Raw genomic sequence first — 22,561 nt, 5'->3', positions numbered from 1 at the left:
CTGCGGCCACCTGTGCTTTTACGTCTACTGTTGGTTAACCATGGGCCACTTTTCCAGCTTGAACTCTAAGCATCTGCTCCACTTCCTCTCCTTCCTCATTGAACTCTTTCACTAAAAGGAGAGTGCAAGAGAGACTTAAACTGTTTGACTTGGCAGGGAAGGAAATTTCCCAGCTCTGGGAGAGAGTCTTGTGGATTATTTGCAGGTTTCATCTATCTGTGCTGTCCTCCCCGCATGCATTAGGAAAACTGGCCTTGGTTCTAATAAGAACAGCGTTTGTCCTGGTGACAAGGAAAGGTTTCTTCTGATGTCCACGTATCTCCAAGGCAGATGCTTTCATTAGGCAGAGGCTGTGGCCAAGCGCTCGGGGGGCTCAGAGGGCTGCTAGGAAGGGGTGGGCCCCCCTCCTCCCCAGAGGGAAGCTCCTGGGGCCCTCTCAAGCACCCCTGCCTGTGGGGATGCCTCATCCCAAGCTCAGGGTGGTGGCCTAGGCTTGTAGAACCAGCCAGGAAAATGAAAGGAAGGCACATTTCCTGGGGAATCTCGCCTGCCCATCAGGGAGCCCTGGAGGAAATCCTGCAATGTCACCTGAGGCTTCATTTTCCTTCCCCAGCCGTGCCACCATCCTGGTGGAACTCTCCTGTGAGGATGGCCAAGGCCTGAACTACCTGCCGGGGGAGCACCTTGGGGTTTGCCCAGGCAACCAGCCGGCCCTGGTCCAAGGCATCCTGGAGCGAGTGGTGGACGGCCCCGCGCCCCACCAGACAGTGCGCCTGGAGGTCCTGGATGAGAGCGGTGAGCCCCGGGCCAGAAAGCCAATGCTGCCTGGCATCCTCCGGCCGCCCCACCTGGCTGAGGGGCTGAGCCTGGGCCTGCCAGTGACAGTCATCCCTGTCCTTCGTGGTGAGAGGGTGGGCCGCCAAAGCTTATGTGAAAGCAGCTGTGGAAACAGTCCCAGCCCATAAGGCACGGCTCCCTGGCCTTAGTTTCCCCAGTGATAACAACATCCCCCTCAATGCAGTGGCCAAAGTCAGAAAGTGGGATGAGCTGAGTGTGGTGGCTCACGCCTGCAATCTCAGCATTTTGGGAGGCTGTGGCGGGTGGATCACTTGAGGTCAGGAGTCTGAGACATTCCTGGCCACCATGGCAAAACCCCGTCTCTACTAAAAATACAAAAATAATTAGCCAGGAATGGTGGTACATGCCTGTAATCCCAGCCACTCGGGAGGCTGAGGCACAGGAATCGCTTGAAGCCAGGAGGTGGAGATTGCAGTGATCTGAGATCTCGCCACTGTACTCCAGCCTGGGTGACAGAGACTCCATCTCAAAAAAATAAAAAAGAAAGTGGGATCAGAGAAACAGAGCCTGGCAGTGTCCCCCACTGTCCAGGAGAAAGTGAGAGAACCTGAGACATGGGGACAATGAGACAGTTGCCCTTGTGACTGTAGGGTGATGGATGTGGTTCATCAGGACTCTGTTCTAGAGGAGATAATGTCATGCTCATATTTTCACCCAATATTTACAAAGCATCTGTGTACCAGGCACAGCACCAACTATTACAGCACAATTTCATTCAGCGCTCATGCCAACCCAGCAAGATAGGTTGTGGTATCAGATCTGTTTCACAGGGAGGGAACCCAAGGCCCAGAGGCTTCAGTCACCTCGGAAGTGGGGAGCCAGGGTTTGAACCCGTGTCTTCTGGCCCCTGGGTCTGTGCTGTGACTGCCCCGCATGCTGCCCCCTGGGACTTCCCTTTGGGCTCATCTTCTGCTCAGCCAGCACCTCTTGGTACAGCACCCAGGGGACTGTAGTCATGGGCTTTTCTCTAAGTGAACAACTGGCCTGTGAGGTATCCATTAGTCTTTGGTGGATTTAGTCACTGTGAGTCTGTAGATCACCAGTGAGTGTTAAAGTTCAGGTCTGGGCCAGAGAAGGACATGGTTAGTTCATCAGGACCACGCCAACTTAGTGCCCCTTTGGGGCTGGTGATCAGCCTTCCCTGGCAGTCCTTTCTCCATGCGCCACCTTCTTCCTGCCTTTTGCTCTTAGAGCCAGGTCTTTAGAGCCTCCTTTCCCCTGAAGCTGGAGAATAGGGGGTGTCTGCCTAGGGGCCTCGCTACCTACTGAGAATCCTGAATGGGGCCTCTTTTCCATCCTGACACCTTCCTTCCCCATCCAGGCAGCTACTGGGTCAGTGACAAGAGGCTGCCCCCCTGCTCACTCAGCCAGGCCCTCACCTACTTCCTGGACATCACCACACCCCCAACCCAGCTGCTGCTCCAAAAGCTGGCCCAGGTGGCCACAGAAGAGCCTGAGAGACAGAGGCTGGAGGCCTTGTGTCAGGTGAAGATCAGGGCTGGTGGGCAGTGGGGATATGTAGGGGGTCCCAGCATGTGGGGAGCCAGAGTCCAGAGCTGGTCTTTAACTTCCAAGAGGGATCCACACCAGGTTCCCAAAGCGAGACTTGTCAAAGGCTGGTGGGAAGCCAGGCATCGTCTGCTGGCCCATGTCTAGGACACAGTTGTGTTGAATGAACTGAGTTCTTCCAAGTGTCTGCAGGGTACAACCAGAGTGCACTGCCTTGGACATTAGCTAGAAAGGGGAGCTGTCCTTATCTGTCTTTGCTTTCCCCAAAACTGGAATAAACTTGTCACTTAAGATGTATTGGGGGATGGATGGTGTCAATGAATGGATAAATGGGCATAATGAACAGAGTGACAGATGGAGAGCTGAAATAATAAGTTAATGAGAGAATGCATTAACTCACATGCAACTGTCTGGTTCCAAGTCTTTGCAAAAGGCACTGGTTGTCATTATTATCATCATCATTACAGCTAATTATCTCGATTTCAACTACCTCCACCGCCATTATTTTGTGGCTGCAATGTACTAACTTGGCACATGCTTTCTCATTTAATTCCCATAACATCCCCACAAGGCAGGCAATACTATCCTTGTTTCACAAAGGGTAATTGGGACAAGATTCCACAGCTAGTGAGGACACCCAGCCAAGATTTGAACCCAGGTCTGATTGGTTCCAAAGCCTTGCCCCAAATAAATTACAATAAAGATTTGACCCCTGCCCATGAGTTGCCGACAGTGGAGGTAACACAAGTTAGATAAATGTACTGGACTGAGTTCCTCCAGGACAGGCACTTACTTCGTCTCAAGTTCGGTAGTCTCAGCACCATGGACAGTGCCTGGCCCATGGACTTGTTTGTTGAGTGAGTGAATGAATGAATGAATACTGGGTTGTGACAGCCTTTTCCCCAAAGCGGGGCAGGCGCCCTGAGTCACTGACATCACCCTTGGCTTTCAGCCCTCAGAGTACAGCAAGTGGAAGTTCACCAACAGCCCCACGTTCCTGGAGGTGCTAGAAGAGTTCCCGTCCCTGCGGGTGTCTGCTGGCTTCCTGCTTTCCCAGCTCCCCATTCTGAAGCCCAGGTTCTACTCCATCAGCTCCTCCCGGGATCACACACCCACGGAGATCCACCTGACTGTGGCCGTGGTCACCTACCACACCCGAGGTGAGCCGGGGGCAGAGGCTCTGGAACAGCCCCGCTCCACCCGTTATTGGACATCTGTTCATCAACTCGGATTCAGCTCCCTCATCAGTTCAAGAAGGGAGGGAAAACCCACAGCCCAGAGTTGTTAACAGTATTAGGAGGTGTGTGGGAGAGATCTCTAGGAACCAGGCACTAAACCAAGCCTTCTGTATGTATATGATCAGTTACATTGTGGGGTAGGCACTGTGTGCATTTTACAGGTGGCACAGAAAGTCACACTGTTAGTAAGTGGAGAGCTGAGATTCAGACCTGGATAGTCTAACTGCTGAGTCCAAGTCCTCCACCACTCCACTGTCCCACTACTCTTGGGACAATTTAATGAGATCAGATGTGAAGAGCACTCAACCCTTGGTAGGAGGCCAGTGGTTCTTAGTCTTCCTTCCTGGTCATGCAGCCTGAACGCAGGGGAGATTCTGCATTGATTGTTCATTCACTCACTGAGCTATTCAGTGGGTGCCCGGCACTGGGGTGGGTATGGAAATAGGACAGACATCAGCCCTGCCCTCAGGGAGCATCTAGAGGCAGCAGTGGAGAGAGAGGCATAGAAATAATTAGATTATTTTCATTGTGCTGAAGCCAAGAAGGAAAGGTCAGGGTCACTGAGGGAAGCGAAGCAGGGGGTGATGCTGCCATAGAGCGGGAGGCCAACATCTCGTCCAGGTGGTCTTGGCTCCACCACTGGCCTCTGGCCCCCTGCCCTGCCCTCTGTAACTGAGCGTTGCCTGGGTTGGCAAAGCTGGGAGCTGCCCACACTTCCGAGCCCTCTGTCCTCAAGAAGCAAAAACACAGTTTCTAAAACCTTGGCAGAGACTCTGTTTGCCCTGCTAGAGAACACCCACCCAGACCAGGAGAGGAGAGGCAGACGTCCTGTGAGATCAAAATTTAATCCTGAGGAAAACCAGGGGGACCTCTGCAGTTGGTTGGAGGCCTCCTTCAAGTGCTGGGCCATTGTAAAGGGAATACAACCCAGAGAAACCTCCTGGGTTTCTACAAGCCCAGGAGGGCCCACTGAGGAGGAAAGCGAGGTGCCAGAGCAGGCTGAAATGCGCGGAGCTCATCCACCACCCCGGGTTGCTACCAGCAAGGGCCATGCTCATGAGCACACACAGCAGTAGCCACCCTGAGGGGTCACTTCATGCTGCTGTCAGTGGAGCTCAGTGGTGAGCTGGGAGCGTTCCTGGAGAAAGTCTTTGGAAGGAGCACTGGAGTAGGAGTCAGGGAAGCTGAGCTGTCCACCTGATTCCACCGCGACCTGAGTGACCTTTTTCAAGTCACTTTTCCTCTCCCCGTCTCAGTTTCTGCTTGGGCAGAAGGAGCAACTTGCATCCTCTCTAAGTCCCTTTCAACCTTCCTCAGCTCCGCGCTCACAGAGGGTGGATCTCAGAACCAGGAGAACAAACAGCTGCTCATTGAGTCCTGAGAGTGCCTGAGTGGGGGCGTCAAGGAGGACGTGGTGTGGGCGGAGCAGCTGGTACGATTTGCGCATGGGCAGTGGGGGACGTTGGTCACTTTGTGTTATCGTTGCAGATGGCCAGGGTCCCCTGCACCACGGCGTCTGCAGCACATGGCTCAACAACCTGAAGCCCCAAGACCCAGTGCCCTGCTTTGTGCGGAAGTAAGCACCCCTTCCACTCTGTCCCCTGTGGGGCCACCGACCCCTGGGAGTTCCGGGAGGAAAGGGAAGGATCTGGGGTTTAGGAGACGCTCAGAGCCCCGTGGCCCATAAAGAAGGCACTGGGGTCACACTGGTGTGGCTGTCTCTAGCAGGGACAGCGATGACAGGTGGGTCTCAAGAGTCCAGTGAGCTTGGCCTTTTTTCAGAAGGACCTGGGGGAGGTTCTGGTGGCTGGACAGAAGTGAAGCAGCCTGCAGGACGTGGGAAATCAAATAGGAGCTTATTGTCCTCTCCACCCCCTCACAACTGCCTCCCACAGGCCCAGCTCCTCAGCCATCCTGTGTGTGCGTGGGCCCGGGGTGTCTGAGGACTGGCCCCCTCTTCTCTTGTCCTCTTCAGTGCCAGCGGCTTCCACCTCCCCGAGGACCCCTCCCATCCTTGCATCCTCATCGGGCCTGGCACAGGCATCGCTCCCTTCCGCAGTTTCTGGCAGCAGCGGCTCCATGACTCCCAGCGCAAGGGTAAGGCTGGAGGCTTCCCAGGTGGGAGGGGCACCAGGAGGCCGGTGCCTGCCTAGGAGCAGAACCGCAGCCCCACAAACGGTTCCTGACCTCTCTTGAGGGAAGGCCTCCCAAGTTTGCCTCCCTGTGCGGGCCTCTGTGGATTAGAATGGCCGCCTTTCCGTCTCCCGCATAGTAGCCAGGGCTCCCTCTCCTGGGAGTGAAGGTAACGGGAAAGTCCCTGCTTTTGCCCTCCGATGGGCTGAGGGAATTCTGCATCGGCACTTTCAGTTCTGTGACTATGGATGAATGATCTGAATGCCCTGGGCCTCAGTTTCCTCATCTGTAAAGTGAGGATAATGCTATTAAATAGCTAGTGGGAGTGAAGTGAGAATTCCAGTTGGGCTTGGAGCCCTGGCGCCGTCTGGTGACCAACATGGTAACAACAGCTCGGGACTCCTGCAGGAGTGCGGGGAGGCCGCATGACCTTGGTGTTTGGGTGCCGCCGCCCAGATGAGGACCACATCTACCAGGAGGAGATGCTGGAGATGGCCCAGAAGGGGGTGCTGCATGCGGTGCACACAGCCTATTCCCGCCTGCCTGGCAAGCCCAAGGTAAATGCAGCCTCAAAGCAGGTGAAGCATTACACACACAAGCTCCAGTGTGAGCCCTGGGTCCCTACAGGCCCCTCGCCTCACTGAGCCTTCACTTCCTGAGCTCTAAAATGCTGGTAATTCACAACCATCAGAGTGATGCTGTGAAGAGCGTCACACCCTCTCATACAGCAGAAGCGACGGGCCTGGAGAGGTTCAGGACTAACCTAGGTCACACACGGGTTAACCCCAGAGCCCAGCCTGCTGAAGGTCCCCAGCAGGCCCCCTGGGACACGCGACTGCCTGGGGAGAGGTGATCCAGGCTGGCTACGCTCAAGCCTTGCAAGGCTGGAGGGCGCCCGACGCTTCCACCACGGCCCTCAGAGGGGCTCTTCTGTCCCCAGGGCCACATTACCCCCTGAGCCTGGGGTGTCAGAATAGACTCTCGGCCTTCACACATTTGTCCCACCAGGGCACCTCTTGGGCCCAGTGCTCTGTGTCTAGTGCTGGGGCCACTGGGCATCCTGTGTGGAGCAGGAGCAGAGAGTCCCCGACTGACTCCTGGACCTTGTATCTGGGGAGCCTTGGATCTGTACCCTGCAGGGACCTGATGGACAGTCTGCATTGAGAGGCTCCCTTTTCCGGGGTGTAGGCAGAGCCTTGGGCAGGGGGACTGCCTTCATTGATGCCTTTCTGAAGCATGGCAAATTCAGAGACAGTCTGGGATCCCCACTGGATGGTCAACCCCTTGAGGGCAGGACTGTGTCCAGCATTTATCTCTCTAATCTCAGTCGAGCCCCAGGGGCGTCCATGTGCCTCATCCTGAGCCTGGCCCCATGCAAGGTCCTGGCTGGGAGAGGACTCACTCCTCACCCCTTAGTGCCCTCTCCCCGCCTCCTTGAGGCCAGCAGGCCTGCCTGCAAGCCTTGTCCCCAGCAGCTGAGGACTGAACCCACTGCTTCCTCTGGTTTCAGGTCTATGTTCAGGACATCCTGCGGCAGCAGCTGGCCAGCGAGGTGCTCCGTGTGCTCCACGAGGAGCCGGGCCACCTCTATGTTTGCGGAGATGTGCGCATGGCCCGGGACGTGGCCCACACCCTGAAGCAGCTGGTGGCTGCCAAGCTGAAATTGAATGAGGAGCAGGTCGAGGACTATTTCTTTCAGCTCAAGGTATAATAGTGGGTGTGTGGGCTGAGGGTGCTGGCCAAGGGCACAGGCCTTTGGAGCCAGGACCAGGGGTGGCAGGTAGACCCAGAGGAGTCAGGCCCAGAAAGGTTCTGGACCCCAAGAGAATCTTAGCAGTGGCTGAGATCTCAGCTGGGTGGGCTGTCAGAAGGCCCTACTGCACATCCTGGACTGGTTGGCAGCTTTGAGAAGTCGGGTGAATGTGTTCCATTTTTCCATCTGTGGAATGCAGGCAGGAGAGTCTCCCAGGCCTCTCCCCAAATCCCCCTTTCAGAAAGTATCTGTGTGGCCAAAGCAAGGCTGTGAACACAGGGGAGAGCAAGGCTGCCCCCGGTCAGCCTTGTGTGAACCTCACACTTCTTATTTACACCCAGGCTGGTGTCTGCTCACCCTTATTCCCCCAGCAGGAAGGGCTTGCATTTTATTGATGATGATAATAGTGATATTTATCAAGGACTTTCACTGGGCATACTGCTTGCCAAGGATTTTCCTGTGACATTTCATTCAGTCCTACCGAGGACTTTACGAGGGAGGCACCCTGTTTTACAGAGGGAAGGGGGCCTACGGGGGCCACAGCAGTAAATGTGAGAGCCTAGAGTTCAGTCTGCCTCTCTCTGGTTCCAAACCCTGTGATTGTCACTTCCATACTATCCCTAAGACACATTCATATGTTCAACTGAACATTTATTGAGCACCTACTATGTGCTAGGGATAGAGCAGTAAATGAATCAGGCAAAAATTCTTTACATTCTACTGGGGCTGACAAACCCAGACAAGAAAGAGGTGTAGTGCTTCAGATAAAAACAGCAGGAAACAGCCCAGGGAATGCTGGGGAGTGTAATTTTAAATAGGGTGGCCAGGGAAGGCGGAGCTGAAAGGCGGCATCTGAGAATAAACCTGAGATGGTGAGGAGGAGCCCTGTGGATACTGAAGGAAACACTCTGGGCTGTTCTGGAGGGGCAGCAGGTACAAAGGCCCCGGGGGTGGGAGTTAAGCTGGCGTGTTTGAAGAACAGTGAGGAGATGACAGGCATTTCCCCAAATGTGTTCAATGGGTCGGTAGACAGTTGGCATCAAAAAGGTTCCAAGGTTGAATAGCCTGGGACATGCTTAGTTAAGGCAAGCCAAACATTTTGCTTTACTACAAGACTTCTGGGAGCCTTCAGCATGCTGCTGTTCATCAGGACCCTTCAAGGCTGGAAGGAAAGAAAGGATGTAGCATTTCCCAAACATATTTATCTCAGAGCTCACACTTCCTGGAGTATCTTGGGTGGGGGATGAGCACTGGGCAGGAAATGGGTATACTAAGTAAAGCTTTGGAGATGGTTAGCGGGCCCACACCAAAGCAGGTGCTGAGCGGGGTTAGAGTCTAAACCAGATTCAAGCACAATCTAAGTATAACAGTTGGGAAGACAGATGGCTTATGGAGGTCCATGCGATAGGGAAGCTGGGCAACCCCAGGGGCTCATCCCAGCCTGGACTTGACACGTTGCTCTCTGTTTTTACCTAAAAGAGCCAGAAGCGCTATCATGAAGATATCTTTGGTGCTGTATTTCCCTACGAGGCGAAGAAGGACACGGCGGCGGTGCAGCCCAGCAGCCTGGAGATGTCAGTGCTCTGACGGCCCACAGGAGGGGTTAAAGCTGCCAGCACAGAACTTAAGGATGGAGCCAGCTCTGCATTATCTGAGGTCACAGGGCCTGGGCAGATGGAGGAAAGTGATATCCCCCAGCCTCAAGTCTTATTTCCTCACGTTACTCCCCATCAAGCCCTTTACTTGACCTCCTACTAAGTAGCACCCTGGATTGATTGGAGCCTCCTCTCTCAAACTGGGGCCTCCCTGGTCCCTTGGAGATGAAATCTTCAATGCCAGGCCTGGCAACTGGGTGAAAGATGGAACTTGCTGCTGAGTGCACCACTTCAAGTGACCACCAGGAGGTGCTATCGCACCACTGTGTATTTAACTGCCTTGTGTACAGTTATTTATGCCTCTGTATTTAAAAAACTAACACCCAGTCTGTTCCCCATGGCCACTTGGGCCTTCCCTGTATGATTCCTTGATGGAGATATTTATATGAATTGCATTTTATTTTTATCACACTGTATGTGTGTGTGGGTGTTTTGTAGGGAAAGCTCTTCTCAGAGTGGGGAGCTGGTTGGTGTCACAGCCTGGACAGATCCCCCACAGAGGGATACCCCAGGCAGGCCATGGCTCCTCTGAAATGGCTGCCAGGTGTGACAGCAGCAGATGGAGCTTCGTGCTGGTCCAAAGACCTGTGGTAGGGCAGGGGGCGCAGGCCTGCCTCCCACACAAAGGATATGAAACGGGGTCTGCTGAGGGTGGGATTCTAGCATGAGGCCAGTGCTTCAGGGAAGGCCTTGAGCTTCTTCTTGGACACTGTCTTAGAAAGCGTTTTGCTCTGGGGCCACCAGTCTCATGCGAGTTTGGCCAGTACGGATGTGGCCGCTGGGAAGGCAGCGTGTTGAGGCAAGTGTGGGCCACAGCATCCTCGCCTGAGGGACTGGGGACCCTCCTGGGTTTGGAGCAGGCCAAGGAAGCCTTCTTAGTAGAGTGGGCCCCGTTTCCTTCTCCTGGTCAGAACCAAAAAAGGAGCTCAGCAGCGGCCATTGGGGTCCTGGCAACACACGGCTCCCAGCTTAGGTTTGGCCTCTGCCTCCTGGGTGCCCTGGCTGACTTCGCCCCCTCCCTTGCCACCTTCCCCTTCTAGCAATAGCATCTCAGGGGCAGGAGAAGGGGTAGTGCCAACCTCAGGCTCCAGGAAAGCTCCATGCCCTGCGTGACAGCCGTGCATCTCAGCAACAAGGCCAGGAGTCTGCTCCAGACCAGGGCTTCCCAGCTTTAATGTGCGTGCCTCGTCTGGGGTCCTATGAAAACAGAGACTCTGATCTTGCAGGTCGGGTGGGGTGCGGGATGCTGCGTTTCCAACAAACTCCTGGGTGCTACTGGTGCCAGTGCTCTGAGGACTACTATGGGGCCTGAGGAACTGGATTCTTGCTGGGCTGAGCAGGATGTGTTGGCATTACCTGGATGCAGAGCTGGGCTTCCTGGCAGTGGCCCAGTGGCTGGCAGAACCCAACACATGGACACTGAGCCACTTTTGCTATGCAAGTCCTAACCCCTAATGCCAGGGAGACCCACAATGGAACACACACCCAGACAGTGCTTCAGGTTGGCTTCTCCTGACCCCCGTCCCCAAGCCACCTCCTCCCACTGGGATGCCAGGTCTGAGCAGCCAGCTCTGACTCTACTGTGGCCCTCACAGGCTCTGCCCCAGCCTCTCTCCCATCTCGGAGGCATGGGGCTGTTTCCTGGGGTCCCCCATTACCACCTTCCTGTGTCCGAGATTCCTGCCCAAAAAGCTAGAGCCCCACCCTGCTTTCTCCAACACCCTCGTGGGATTTGCGAGGGACCCTCTGGGAGGAGGTGCGAGGTCAGGACCCCCCTGCCCAAAGGGAGTCCATGCTTTCCCATCCCACTCCTCTCGGCAGCACCCCCGCCTGATTCCACAGACTCCAAAATGTCTCCAAATGAATTAAAGAAGCCATGGTCAACCCACGTGAATGTGCCAACAAGCATTTTCATTTCTTTATTTTAAGGACACTGGGAAAGGAGCCAGTCCCCTGAAGAGAACACTCTGGTCAGGTGGTGGAGGCCAGTGGGATGCCATCAGGCTAGCTTTCCAGGAGGGGGTGAAGAGTTGATGCAGGGTGCAAGGTGAGAGTTTAGGTTAAAGGTCAGAGGGGAGGGGCTGAGGATGTCACCTCCCACCAGGAGTGGACAGCTGGTGGCTTGGGGCTGGGGTGGAGCTGCGTGGGGGATGGGAGGGGACTGAGCCTGGGGCTTCATCTTCACTGCCCAATCCCCACCTCTCCCCAGCTGTGCCCCTCTTGTCAGACCCCCAAGAGTTGTTGATCTGGGTGTTGTGGACCACAGCGTTCTCATCAAAACAGGGATTCAGGTGGAAGGCAATGTGGCTCCAAGAGTGTGGGTTGATGTGGAACCTGGGGTTGACAGCCCACCTGGACCTTTGCCCACTGAGTTCTGGGCCTTATTTCCTCCCCATCACCCACAGCCTGCCCAAAGCCAGGGGAATGGCTGGAATCACCTTGAAGGGCTCTCTCTTCCCAGAGGTCACTGGAGCCCTTGGCTTACCTCTGAGCACTGGGCAGGACAGTGCCCGACAGGATGATGGACTTGGATGGGTACAGCCCTCCCAGAATGATGGTGACAAAAGGCATCGGCTTTCAGAAGGAAAGGCATGGGTCAGCCAGTGGCAGCCAGGGCAGCCCACCACACAAAAGGGGAAGATTGTACCAGTTCCCATGAATTTGGGCTGTCAGCTGAGAACAAACCCATGATATCTGTACTTGGTTCCATAAAAGCCAAAGGAAAACTTTCCAGTGCTCCTCAGATTAATGGGCTTAGATTAGCATCATGAAAGGAACTTTGGCCAAACACAAAAAGACTCGTGGGGTGAAAAGGGAGGGACATGCAATGTGCTCATATTGACATGACAGTTTTAAGGTTGAAAGCTCCTCTCCACAGTCTTCTAATTCGCTGGGATGCTTTGAAGCCCTTCAGCTTACCACTTTGAAAGCCCTTCGCTTTTCATTTTGCAAGGCTAGCGGATACCCCCGCAGTGGCCCTTCACCCCCAGCCTGCCCACCACAAACAGAACCTCCGTCCTCCCTGAGAAACCACTTACATAGGCAGGGTGAGGGTACATCATAGGTGGGATGGCGGGAGTCTGCTGAAAAGAAACCAGGAAATTCAATGGGCGAGTGCAGATGTGCGCGAGCACTCACCCACGCGCACCCACGCATTCTAGAGGGGGCTCCACTGTGAGGCTGACCTCGTGAGCCTTTGGCCCTTGGACTCTCCCATCCACCTCCCTTTTCATGTTAGCCTTCCTGGAACTTCCTGCCTTGTTCCCAGACCACACCACGGTCACCTGCCCCTCAACCCCTCTGCAGGCAGCCCCACTAACGATAAGCTCCCGGCCTGATTTGCACCAGCAGGAGAAGAGCTTAAGCCTGTGATCAGTAGTGACATCCTGGGGACCCAACATGCAGGGCCAGGAACCTCATATCCGGGTGCTGGGGCCACTGCACTCCCCACTTGGTGACACACGGACCAGTTTCCCCCCTCGTCTCTAGGGGACTTGCCTCTTCCACCACTGGATGAATCCTGCTTATTCCAGAATCTCTGCTGTCCCAGGGACAGCTTTAGCCACATGTCACCTGAGCCAGGCACTCAGCCCCTAGTGTCCCCATCCTCCTTGCTAAACCGCTTTCTTCCCGACTCTAGGCCTCTAGGGAATTTAGTTCTTGGTGAAGGAGGACACTGTGCAGCTGTGAACTGACCAGAACTTGTAGACTTACAGAGAACATCTGTTCAGGGGCGCTCTGCACTGTGTGGATGACTGTCTGGGTCTGGAAGAAAAAACCAGGTCTCACCCAGGCTCTCCCGCGTGAAAACCACCAGCTCCCACCAAAGGGCGCCACACGGCAGGCACCCTCCAGGGGGCGTAACCAGCCCAATGGCCCCACAGACCCCACAGAGGGTGGGCCCAGGTGTTTCTTCTCTCAAGGGGATGAGCGAGGGGCAAAGGTTAGAACCCTGGAGAACACAGATGGGGACGATAGTGGCTCTGGCCCATCTTTCCTCTCAAGGAAACGTCTCTCATCCTAGCCTCCCTTTGCAGGTGAGAGAAGTGAATGTGGGGCATGGTCTTCCGTGGCTGCCCACAGGGTGGCAACTCAGGTTGTTTCATCACGGCCAGCCAACTACATCCAACCCCCAACCTCACCAGGCCGGGCAGACGGTCAAGGGCCTGGCCTGTGCCCTCCCCACTCCCAATGGGAGAGGCCCAATGCCTGACCCTGCCTCCTCCATGAGCCCAGAAGAGCCAAAATGAAGAGGATCCAAAAAGAAAACAAGAGACTTACAATGGGAGCCGGGTTGGCAGGCCACACGCCGGGAGGCTGGAGGGGTGAGGAGAGTCAGAACAGTGGTTATCCCAGGCACCGCAGAATGGGAAGACACGATGGCAAAACTCCAGGGAGGCTCCTGTGCTCAGAAATGCCTCCCCAGACACACCCACCTCCCTCTTGCTCCCAAGAAAGCCTTCCTGAGCCCGTGGCACCCAGATTTTTACCCCCAGGTGCACAGGGCTTTGGGGTTGGGGGGTAGGGTATCCCCATTGGTTCCTCTTCAGAGAGAGGAGGCTGGGTTTGATAGAGACCTCATTGCTCTCTGTAGCTCCCACAGCCAAGAGCACTACTTCCAGTGCCATATTTTACCACTAAGATGAGAAGTGGTATTTGTTGAAGGCCTATTGTGTGTTGATTCCTGGGTTTCAGTGCTTTCCAGTGAGGGAAGCAGCCTCAGCTCCTGCGTCCCTGGTGAGGCGATGAGGCTTAGAAAGATTAAGCAACTTGCCCAAGCTTGCCCAGATGGAAGGGATCAAATCCAAAATGGCAGCCAGTTCTGTCTGACTGTATCCAGCACACTTTCTATCCTCCCCAGGGCCAGGGCCAGGGCCAGGGCCAAATTTGCGCTGCCCTACAAATGTTCCCTGGGGCTCGACCAGTCCTGAAGTCAGTGTGGCAGGAGGCAGGTGCCCTGTCTGTACCGTGATGAGCCATAAGAAGACTGCATAGACAAAGCGCCCCTCCTCCCAGTCCCCACTGCTTGAGTGGCCAGAGGAAGGGCTACTCGCCTCCTTGTCCTGGATCCTGCCCCACCCAGTAGACTGTTCTTGCCCTGGCTGGTATCCCATTTTCCCTGGCTGTGTGAACCACATTCCACATTCATTCACTGAGTCCCTACTGAGTGCCAGGCACAGTGCAAATGAACAAGCCACAGTCCCGGCCCTCTGGGGCCTCATGGGCATAGGGAGATGGGGGTGGAGTGATGGGGACAGACAAGCAAATATAGTTACAATGGGGTGTTGTGAACTGGCATGGCACAGATATGTACAGACTCCGTGGGGACACCGGGGGAGCATCCAACAATATTGCAGGTAGGGAGGACTCCCCGAGGAGTGACACTTAGGCAGAGCATGGAAGGGCAATTAGGCGTGTGCTGGGGGCAGGCTGCCAGAGGGTGCTTCTGGGGACAGTATATGCAAAAGCATGGTGGCCTGAGAGGGCCTTGAGTGAGCTGCAGAGGCTGTGTGAACTTCATGGGTTGGGGGTGAGGCAGGGACGTGGAATGGGGCCAGACTGGGAGGAATTTGTATGCCCCACTGGGGAATTTGGGCTTTATTTGAAGGGCTGGGGGCTTTTAAGATTTTTAAGCAGGGAGAGGGTGTGATCAGATTTGCTTATAAGAAGGTCACTGTGGCAGTGGTTGTGTGTGGGGGGTGGGGAACTGGACCCCTGTCGTCATGGTGAGGAATCCCAGAGGCCTGGGCCAAGTCGGTGGCTTTGGGACCCTTGGTGCCTTGGAGAGACATAAAGAAGGGGGAATGAAGAATTCAGGGCGACTCCCAGGTCCCCAGCTCTGGGTGCCCAGCGGACAGACAGGGAACTCTTGAGTGGACTAGATGGGGCCTGTAGGCTCTGGGTGGCCTGGTGGCTGGGGCCAGCCTCTCAGACCCTCAGTCCTTCCTACTGTCTGCTCAGTCACCCAGGGCCTCTGTGTTGAACTCACTTTTTGTCTGTGTCCCCTGAGCCTGGGTGGGAAACAGACAGGCTAGGAGAATGGCACCGTGGAGAAGGCAGGCTGAACGGGGACTGTGCGGGGGTTCTGTTAAAACAAAAGGCACTGGCCAGTGAGGAGAAGCATTAATAGAGCCAAGGAGAAGCCGATAGTCAGAGGCAGGGGCAAGAGGGAGAGATCAGGCAGGCAGGGGGATGCGGCAAGGGGGTTAGGGCCACGCCGAGATGGGAGGGGAAAGGGCCAGGCTCAGGTGGCCAGCATGGGGTGCTGGGGGCAGTCTCCCTCCGGCTCTTCCCTCCCCTTCCACCCTCAGGGGAGAGAGTCAGGGAAGGAGGGAATGAGAGATGAGGACCAAAGGACGAGGAGCCCAGATTTGCTGAGGGCCTACTGTGCGCTTCGCTGATCTCAGGGAGCTCCCTCGAATGCCAAAAGGGTAATAGCAGCTCCCACCCAGCTGCCGGTGCCCTGTGGGAATGTGGGCCCAGCATACCCTAATCTTCCCATTTTTCATGTGGTATTGGTATCTCCTGACCTTCTTTAGTTTTATTTATTTTATTTTATTATTTAAACAAAGTTTTTTGGAGACAGAGTCTTGCTATGTTGCCCAGGCGGAACTCTAATTCCTGGGCTCAAGCCATTCTCCCGCCTCAGCCTCTTGAGTAGCCAGGATTGCAGACCTCCACCACCATACCTGGCTCTCCTGACCTTTTAGATGTTGGCAACACATTCAAAGTTGTTAAAACACAGAGGTCAAACAGACCCTGGTGTGGGCCCAGGGGGGCCACTGTGTGACCTCTGATATCTGTCTCCTCACTGAACCACACAACCACCCATGGGGGGCAGGCAATGACCATGCTTATTCTACAGATGAAGAAACTGAAGCTGAGAGAGGTGAAGTCACTTGTCTAAGATCCCACAGAGGGTGAATGGCAGAGCTGAGAATTTGAACTGGATTCAGTTTGGTTCCTGAGCCTGTATTCTTTCTAGAACAACATGGCCTCCTAACCAGGGTGGAAATCAAGGGGTGAGGAGAAAGGGGCAGCTGAGGAGTCTGGGAGACCAAGGCAGGTGTTCCGGACAGACACAGTGACACAGAAGGAGGGGCAGAGTGACAGAGGAGAAGGGGCGGGCAGGTACTGGGACAGGGAAGCAGAGGTTGTCCTCAGAGTGACCTGGGTAGGAGACTGGCTTGGGTCCACCCAGCAGGGCTTAGGCACAGCTACACTGGGCCCTGCATCCCAGCCCCTGGGACCGGTGCCAGGTGGACAGTCTGACCTGGAAGCTGATGTAGGACAGCTGCACAGAGCCATTGACGGAGATGGTGTCCACACGGTGGAAGGGCACGCGGTGGAAGTACTGCACGAAGAGGCTCTGGTTCACCATCACCTGCCAGAGGAGAGCCCGTGTTCCAGGGGAGGCGTCCCAGGCTGGGATGGGAACCACCCCTGAGCTCCTGGACCCTCTTTCTAGAAAATGAAGACGGGAGTCTGGTCTTCAGTGTGGGGCCAGTTACAGGAACGTGTGTGTGACCCGAAGTGCATCAACCCGAGCCTCTACTGGGCTCCAGTTGGAGTTTTCGTTCTTCTGGTTGTTTCCTGCAGTAGGTTTGTCTTTCTAGTCTTAGCTCACCTGGGGTTTCATTTATTTATTATTTATTTTTCCTTGAACAATTTTTTTTTTTTGAGATGGAATGTCAGTCTGTCGCCCAGGCTGGAGTGCAGTGGTTCAAGTGATTCTCGTGCCTCAGCCTCCCGAGTAGCTGGGATTACAGGTGCCCACCACCACGCCCAGCTAATTTTTGTGTTTTTAGTAGAGGTGAGGTTTCACTATGTTGGCCAGGCTGGTCTTGAACTCCTGACTTGAAGTGATCTGCCCTCCTCAGCCTCCCAAAGTGCTGGGATTATAGGCATGATCCACTGTGCCCATCCCCTTCAACTTTGATTTTAAGTTCCAGGGTACGAGTACAGGATGTGCAGGTTTGTTAACTAGGTAAACGGGTGCCATGGTGGTTTGCTACACAGATCAACCCATCACCTTGGTATCAAGCCCAGCATCTGTTAGCTAATCTTTGTGATGCTCTCCCTCCCCAAACAGGCCCCAGGGTGTGTTGTCTCCCCCCGTGTGTCCATGTGTTCTCATCGTTCAGCTCCTACTTATAAGTGAGAACATGTGGTGTTTGGTTTTCTGCTCCTGTGTTTGTTGAGGATAAAGGCTTCCAGCTCCATCCATGTTCCTGCAAAGGACATGATCTCATTCCTTTTTATGGCTGCAGGGGTATTATTTATATATGCATAAAATGCTCATGGGGAGCAGAGGAGAGGTGACCTCAGGTTGCATACTGAGTGGATGGGAACATCTTTATTTCAGATAAGCATACTCGAACTGACTTACCCACAGGCTTCTCAAGCCCAGAGACCTACTGTGCTTGCAAAGGTAATTTGCAATGTGCTTACAAAACTATACCCTTAATAGACCCTGGATAAAGGCTGGAACAATGTCGCTGAAAAATAAATGTTACCAGGCACCTGGAGAGGAGGTATGGTGATAGCAGAGGAATGGAATGAGCTTGGAATTCAAAGACACACAACACCAAACAGCAACGTGATGACTCCTCTAGTTCTTATTTTCAGAGTAAAAGAAGCAGCAGGTGCACCTGTAGATTCAGATGAAGGTGCATAAGGAGACTAGGCAGCCATAGGTAACACCTTACAAGGAAATGATTGTGTTATCTGTATAGTGGTATCACTGTGGCTGAATGTCAATCAAGGTGATTACTTAAAGGCCATTGGCCTATAGGGCTGGGGGCTCTGGAGGTGAGAGGTGGGGAGGGGATTGCTGCTCACCTTGAAATCTGAGCTCTGTAGCAGGATGCAGAGGTCAAAGGGCATCCCCTGCTGGAAGGAATGTGCATCTTCTTTTCTCAGGCCCCCATCTTCCTTTCTGCCTCGTGTTGTACACCATGTACCCTCCCTCTTCAAACAGAAGGTTGAAGTGGAAGGCAATGTCATTTCCACTGAAGCCAGTCTGAAAGTGCACAGCAAACCTAGGCCCAGGGAAAGCAAATAGTCTTCTGTGGCATGGATTATTGCCAGTGATAGGCACAGGAGGGCCTTGGTGATTCTGCCTTGCATTTGTCTGGGATCTTGCATACAACCTGTGTGGCAGAGACTGCTTGGTTGGCATCTTTTTGTTTCTCTAATTTGGATCTAATGTGTTTTTGTGCAATTATTGGATTTTTCCTTTACAGTATGATTTTCTAAAAATAAGTAGAAAATGCTTAAGGAAAAGTGCTGACATTAGCAAACAAGAAGCATAGGTCTTGGAAAGTGATTACCAATTGTTACCAAAGCTGGAAGTTGTTAAGCACACCTAGAAGAGAGAGCCTTCCGTGCCAGTGGACACTTGTTGGAGGCCAGCACATGCCTGACCAAGTGGGAAAGAAGAGAACAAATGTAAAGAGCATGTGAAATTGGGGCTGGGTGCAGTGGGTCATGCCTGTAATCACAGCAATTTGGGACGCCAAGGCGGGTGGATCATTTGAGCCCAGGAGTTGAAGACCAGCCTGAGCAACAGTGAGATCTCATCTCTACTTAAAAAAAAAAGTTAATTAGCTGGGCATCATAGTGCACTCCTGTAGTCCCAACTGCTCCAGAGGCTGAGATGGGAGGATCACTCAAGCCCAGGAATTCAAGGCTGCAGTGAGCTATGATCGTACCACTGCACTCCAGCCTGGGTCAAAGAAAATAGTCCCTGTCTCAAAAGAAAAAATTAATTAATTAAGTGAATAAATGAATAAATGGAGATGATTACATTTGAAATACCTCTGAATGTATTTTTTTCCTTTGGAGCCCTTCAGCTTCATCCCTGTAGTCCTTTGGAAATTCCTGCCCCAAGGAAGGGAGAGACAGAAAGCTCCTGAGAGGGGAGGGCCCTCTGAGGTAGGATCTGTCTCTATTCGACAGGATGGGAGTGGGAAGCCCTCCTGGTGCTGGGAGGTGGGGGAGGCAGACGGAGAGGGAGAGAGGAAGGGGCGGAAGATCATGGGTGTGGTCCTGATTCCCCTGGTTGGAGGGTTCAGGGGGATCGGGGCCTCCCTGCCCTTGGCATCTCCTGGGGGAAGTCAGCAAGAATCTAGGTGGCCGAACTGATGTTGAGTTGGGATCTGCAAGGCCCAGAAGGTCTTAAGGAGAGGACCCCTGGGACTGAGGGAAAGAGGCTTCCGTGGGAGAGCCATGAGTCCAGAGGCTCTTCTGTGGGCCCCGCAGACTTCAGCAAGGCACCCCGTGGTCTCTAACCAAACCAGGAGGGAGCTGCACACCTCTGTGTCACCCGATCAGGGTGCCTTGGCAGGGGTCAGCCAGGCCTGTGTGAGGGTTTAGAGCCCTCCCAGCCACTGAGAATCCATGTAAGCTCCTCTCTGTTCCCAGACAGCCCACCTTGGGAGGGAGGAGGGGGTGGGAAACAGCCCTGATACAATGTTAGTGTGTTGAATTGACTTAGTAGTTTCCAAAAAAGGCCTTGAAACTGAAAGAGACCAAATTACTTTGAATGTCAATTTTCAATATTTTCACCTCAGCAGAAGGAGAGCTCAGAGTGGATGAGAGCAGTTATGGGAAATGGAGGAAGTTTGATTTTTGCAACTCTTAGTCACAGTGTGCAAGGTTCAACCCAGAACATAATCATCCAGCTCTGACCATCCCACTCCCTCCTTAGACCGTCAGCTCCCAAGGCCCCATTCATCCTGGAGTCCAGGTTAATGGCACCCCTGGGTGCAGGTTGTGCCTGCGGAGTGCTGTCCTGTGGCATGGGTTAGGGATGCATTGGGTCCCCCCCAGAGCCAGGCACGTGAGTTTGGATGTTGTTGTTTGAACTAACCCAGGCTCACAGGCACAGTGGTTTACTAAAGGACGAGGCTGGAGTGAACCGTTTCCATCCATATACACACACACCGGGTTCCACTGGAGCTGAGAACAGCCTCATTGACAGCAATCTGAAGTCCATCCCAGAGACCCCCTTGGATAGTCCCAGAAAAGGGGACAGCCTGAAGGGAGAAGTTGTGGGACCATCAGTCACATGGCCGGCCTCCCGTTTGCTCCCCTCCAGCACTAGTCAGTGGCCGGCCTGGGTGTGACAGCCCATGCGAGGGGCTGGGGTGCAGCTGTGACCAGAACAGATGGAGTCTCAGCCCCACAGGCCTTAGGGTCCTGTGTGGAGGCAAACACAAATCCAATTAGTGTTGGATTTCTGTTTGCCTCCACAGTCTAAGCTTGTGATAAGGAGAAGCCCGTCCCTGAGAGGATGCAACAGGGAGCCAAGCTTATGTGAGAGTCTAAGAGGCAGTGGAGGCTGCAGCAGGAATGCACCAGGCAGAAGGCCTTCCTTCCAGGCAGGGAAGTAGCAGGCTGACACCCTGGGCTGGTAAGGAACTAGATAGTAATGGGAGCTGTTGGACCTTATGCCAAGCTCCCAGCAAAGTGCCCAGGGCCCTGGCTGGGGACTCAGGAGGCCCAAGGGACCAAAGGGACCCATCAACGGTCTGGAGGGTAAACCTTCGACTCACCCAAAAAGGTCAAGAAGAAGCCATCCCCCTCTCCCCACCACCACCATATAACAATGGCCACCATTGACCTTTGTCCTCCTGGCCACCTTCAGCAGAGCGTCTTCCCAGATGCCTTCTGTAGCCGTGAGACAGCCTCCTCTCCTTCTGCCCCCGGGCTCCCCATTCCTTCCCTCAGGCCCTCAGCAGCCCCGAGCCCTAGCATAGTTTCCCCACCCATCCCAGGCCCCATGGGCAACCACTTTGTCAAATTCTCTCTTCCAGGGCTCTTTAAAGGAGCGATGGGCGATGGTGAGGCATGCATCGTTTTAGAGTGAGGCCGACTCCAGGTCTGAATCCTAGCTCTGCTGCTCATGACCTGAGTGGCCTTGGGAAGCCTACTTCACCTCTTTGTGCCTCCGTTTTCTCATCTGTAAAATAGGAAGGTGTTTCTCCTACTGCATATGATTGATGATTTTGTGAGAAAAGGCCTGTGATGGAAGAGAGTGGCACATAGGAGGTGCTTCACCACTGTCACCCACCCCCAACTTTGATCTCTCTGAGCAAAATTCACAAACTGGCACTTCCAGTTTTCAAAGTTTATTCCCAAAATGCCTCATATCCAGTGTGGTTCTATAACCCACATTAAAGCACAGTTCTATCTCCTTGCTGATTTTCACATTCTTCAAGTGTTTAATGTCTTCTCTAATATCTCCTTTAGGTCAATTTCCTACACAAATTAAATGCCCAAAGGAGCCAGGCGGGTGATGTGTATGGGTGACATGGCCAGGTGGGGGAGTGGTGGGGACTGTGGCAAAGTAGACGTCACACCCCTCATCTAAAAAGGCAACATCTATTCAGTGCTAACCAATGATTACCCTCTGGGCCCAGTATTGGCAGAGCTTCCAAATTTTTAAGAGAAAACAGAAATCTGGATTTTTATTTTTCTATAAAATTTTCTAATTTCTTGGAGGAAAATTTTTGTCAAAAAGGATTATGTTAAAGTTCCTGGCTGGGCACAGTGGCTCACATCTATAACTGGAGGACATTGGGAGGCTGAGGCAAAACAATCACTTGAGCCCAGGAGTTTGAGGCCAGCCTGGGCAACATAGTGGGACCCCCATCTCTACAAAAAATAAAAATATTAGCCAGATGTGGCACACACCTTTAATCCCAGCTATTTGGGAGGCTGAGGTGGGAGGATTGCTTGAGACTGGGAGGTTGAGGCAACAATCACGCCACTGCACTCCAGCCTGGGCAACAAAGCAAGATCCTGTCTCAAATGAAATTCCCCAAATTCCCATATTATAGAGATACACAATGAAATATTTGCAATGGAATGGTATCTTTGGATTTGCTTCCACATATCTGAGGGTGGGAAGGGAAGCAAGTGAGGGAGGATATAGGATGAAGCAAGATAGGCAAGAGTTGATCATTGTTGGAGCAGAGTGGTGGGTGTGTGTTGTTGATGGTACAATTCTCTCTGCATGTTTGAATTTCCTATAATAACAAGTTAAACACTGTGCAGGCCAAACAGAAAACACCCACCAGCCAAATTCAGCCTACTCACCACTGCTTTGTGGTCTGTATTGTTGAGTTGTGTGACCACAAAGAACCCTGGGAAACCCATCCTAGCTCAGTGTACACACCTGGCACCGTGAAAGTCCCAGGAAATCTGGGATCTGATTCAGATAGACTCTGCTCCCCATGGATTTGAGGTGGGTGTCTTTTGTTGCCCCTCAGGTCAGGTCTGAACTCTGCCATTAAGTACTTTAGTGACCTCAAGCAAATCACAGCTTCTCTGTGTTTCCGACTTCTCTTTGTCTCTAACTTCTCTTTCTTGTCCCTGTCTACACCAGTGGTGTGGGGGAGGGAGAGTCA

The 22,561-nt window shown here is 53.6% G+C and overlaps 1 protein-coding gene and 1 pseudogene across 2 annotated transcripts in view; one reads left to right on the top strand and one right to left on the bottom strand.

The window, feature by feature from the left end:
• NOS2 (nitric oxide synthase 2) overlaps positions 1–9,557 on the top strand; it is a 48,532-nt gene extending 38,975 nt beyond the window's left edge. The window contains exons 20-27 of one of the 2 annotated variants that reach the window (XM_054459843.2): positions 614–795; positions 2,180–2,343; positions 3,320–3,527; positions 5,094–5,181; positions 5,581–5,702; positions 6,147–6,295; positions 7,249–7,443; positions 8,971–9,557. In XM_054459843.2, the coding sequence (XP_054315818.1) occupies positions 614–795; positions 2,180–2,343; positions 3,320–3,527; positions 5,094–5,181; positions 5,581–5,702; positions 6,147–6,295; positions 7,249–7,443; positions 8,971–9,078 (1,216 nt within the window). In that variant the 3' untranslated portion in view covers positions 9,079–9,557. The remainder of the gene's footprint in view (positions 1–613; positions 796–2,179; positions 2,344–3,319; positions 3,528–5,093; positions 5,182–5,580; positions 5,703–6,146; positions 6,296–7,248; positions 7,444–8,970) is intronic. The other variant, XM_054459844.2, reaches the window with a different exon arrangement.
• Positions 9,558–10,072: 515 nt separating this feature from the next.
• LOC129017551 (galectin-9B-like) lies at positions 10,073–22,310 on the bottom strand (annotated as a pseudogene).
• Between the last annotated feature and the right edge of the window lie 251 nt (positions 22,311–22,561).

Source organism: Pongo pygmaeus, chromosome 19 (assembly GCF_028885625.2).
Source record: "Pongo pygmaeus isolate AG05252 chromosome 19, NHGRI_mPonPyg2-v2.0_pri, whole genome shotgun sequence".
Lineage (NCBI taxonomy): Eukaryota > Metazoa > Chordata > Mammalia > Primates > Hominidae > Pongo > Pongo pygmaeus.
Note: the sequence above shows the minus strand (reverse complement) of the source record. Positions and strands in the feature narration are given on the sequence as shown.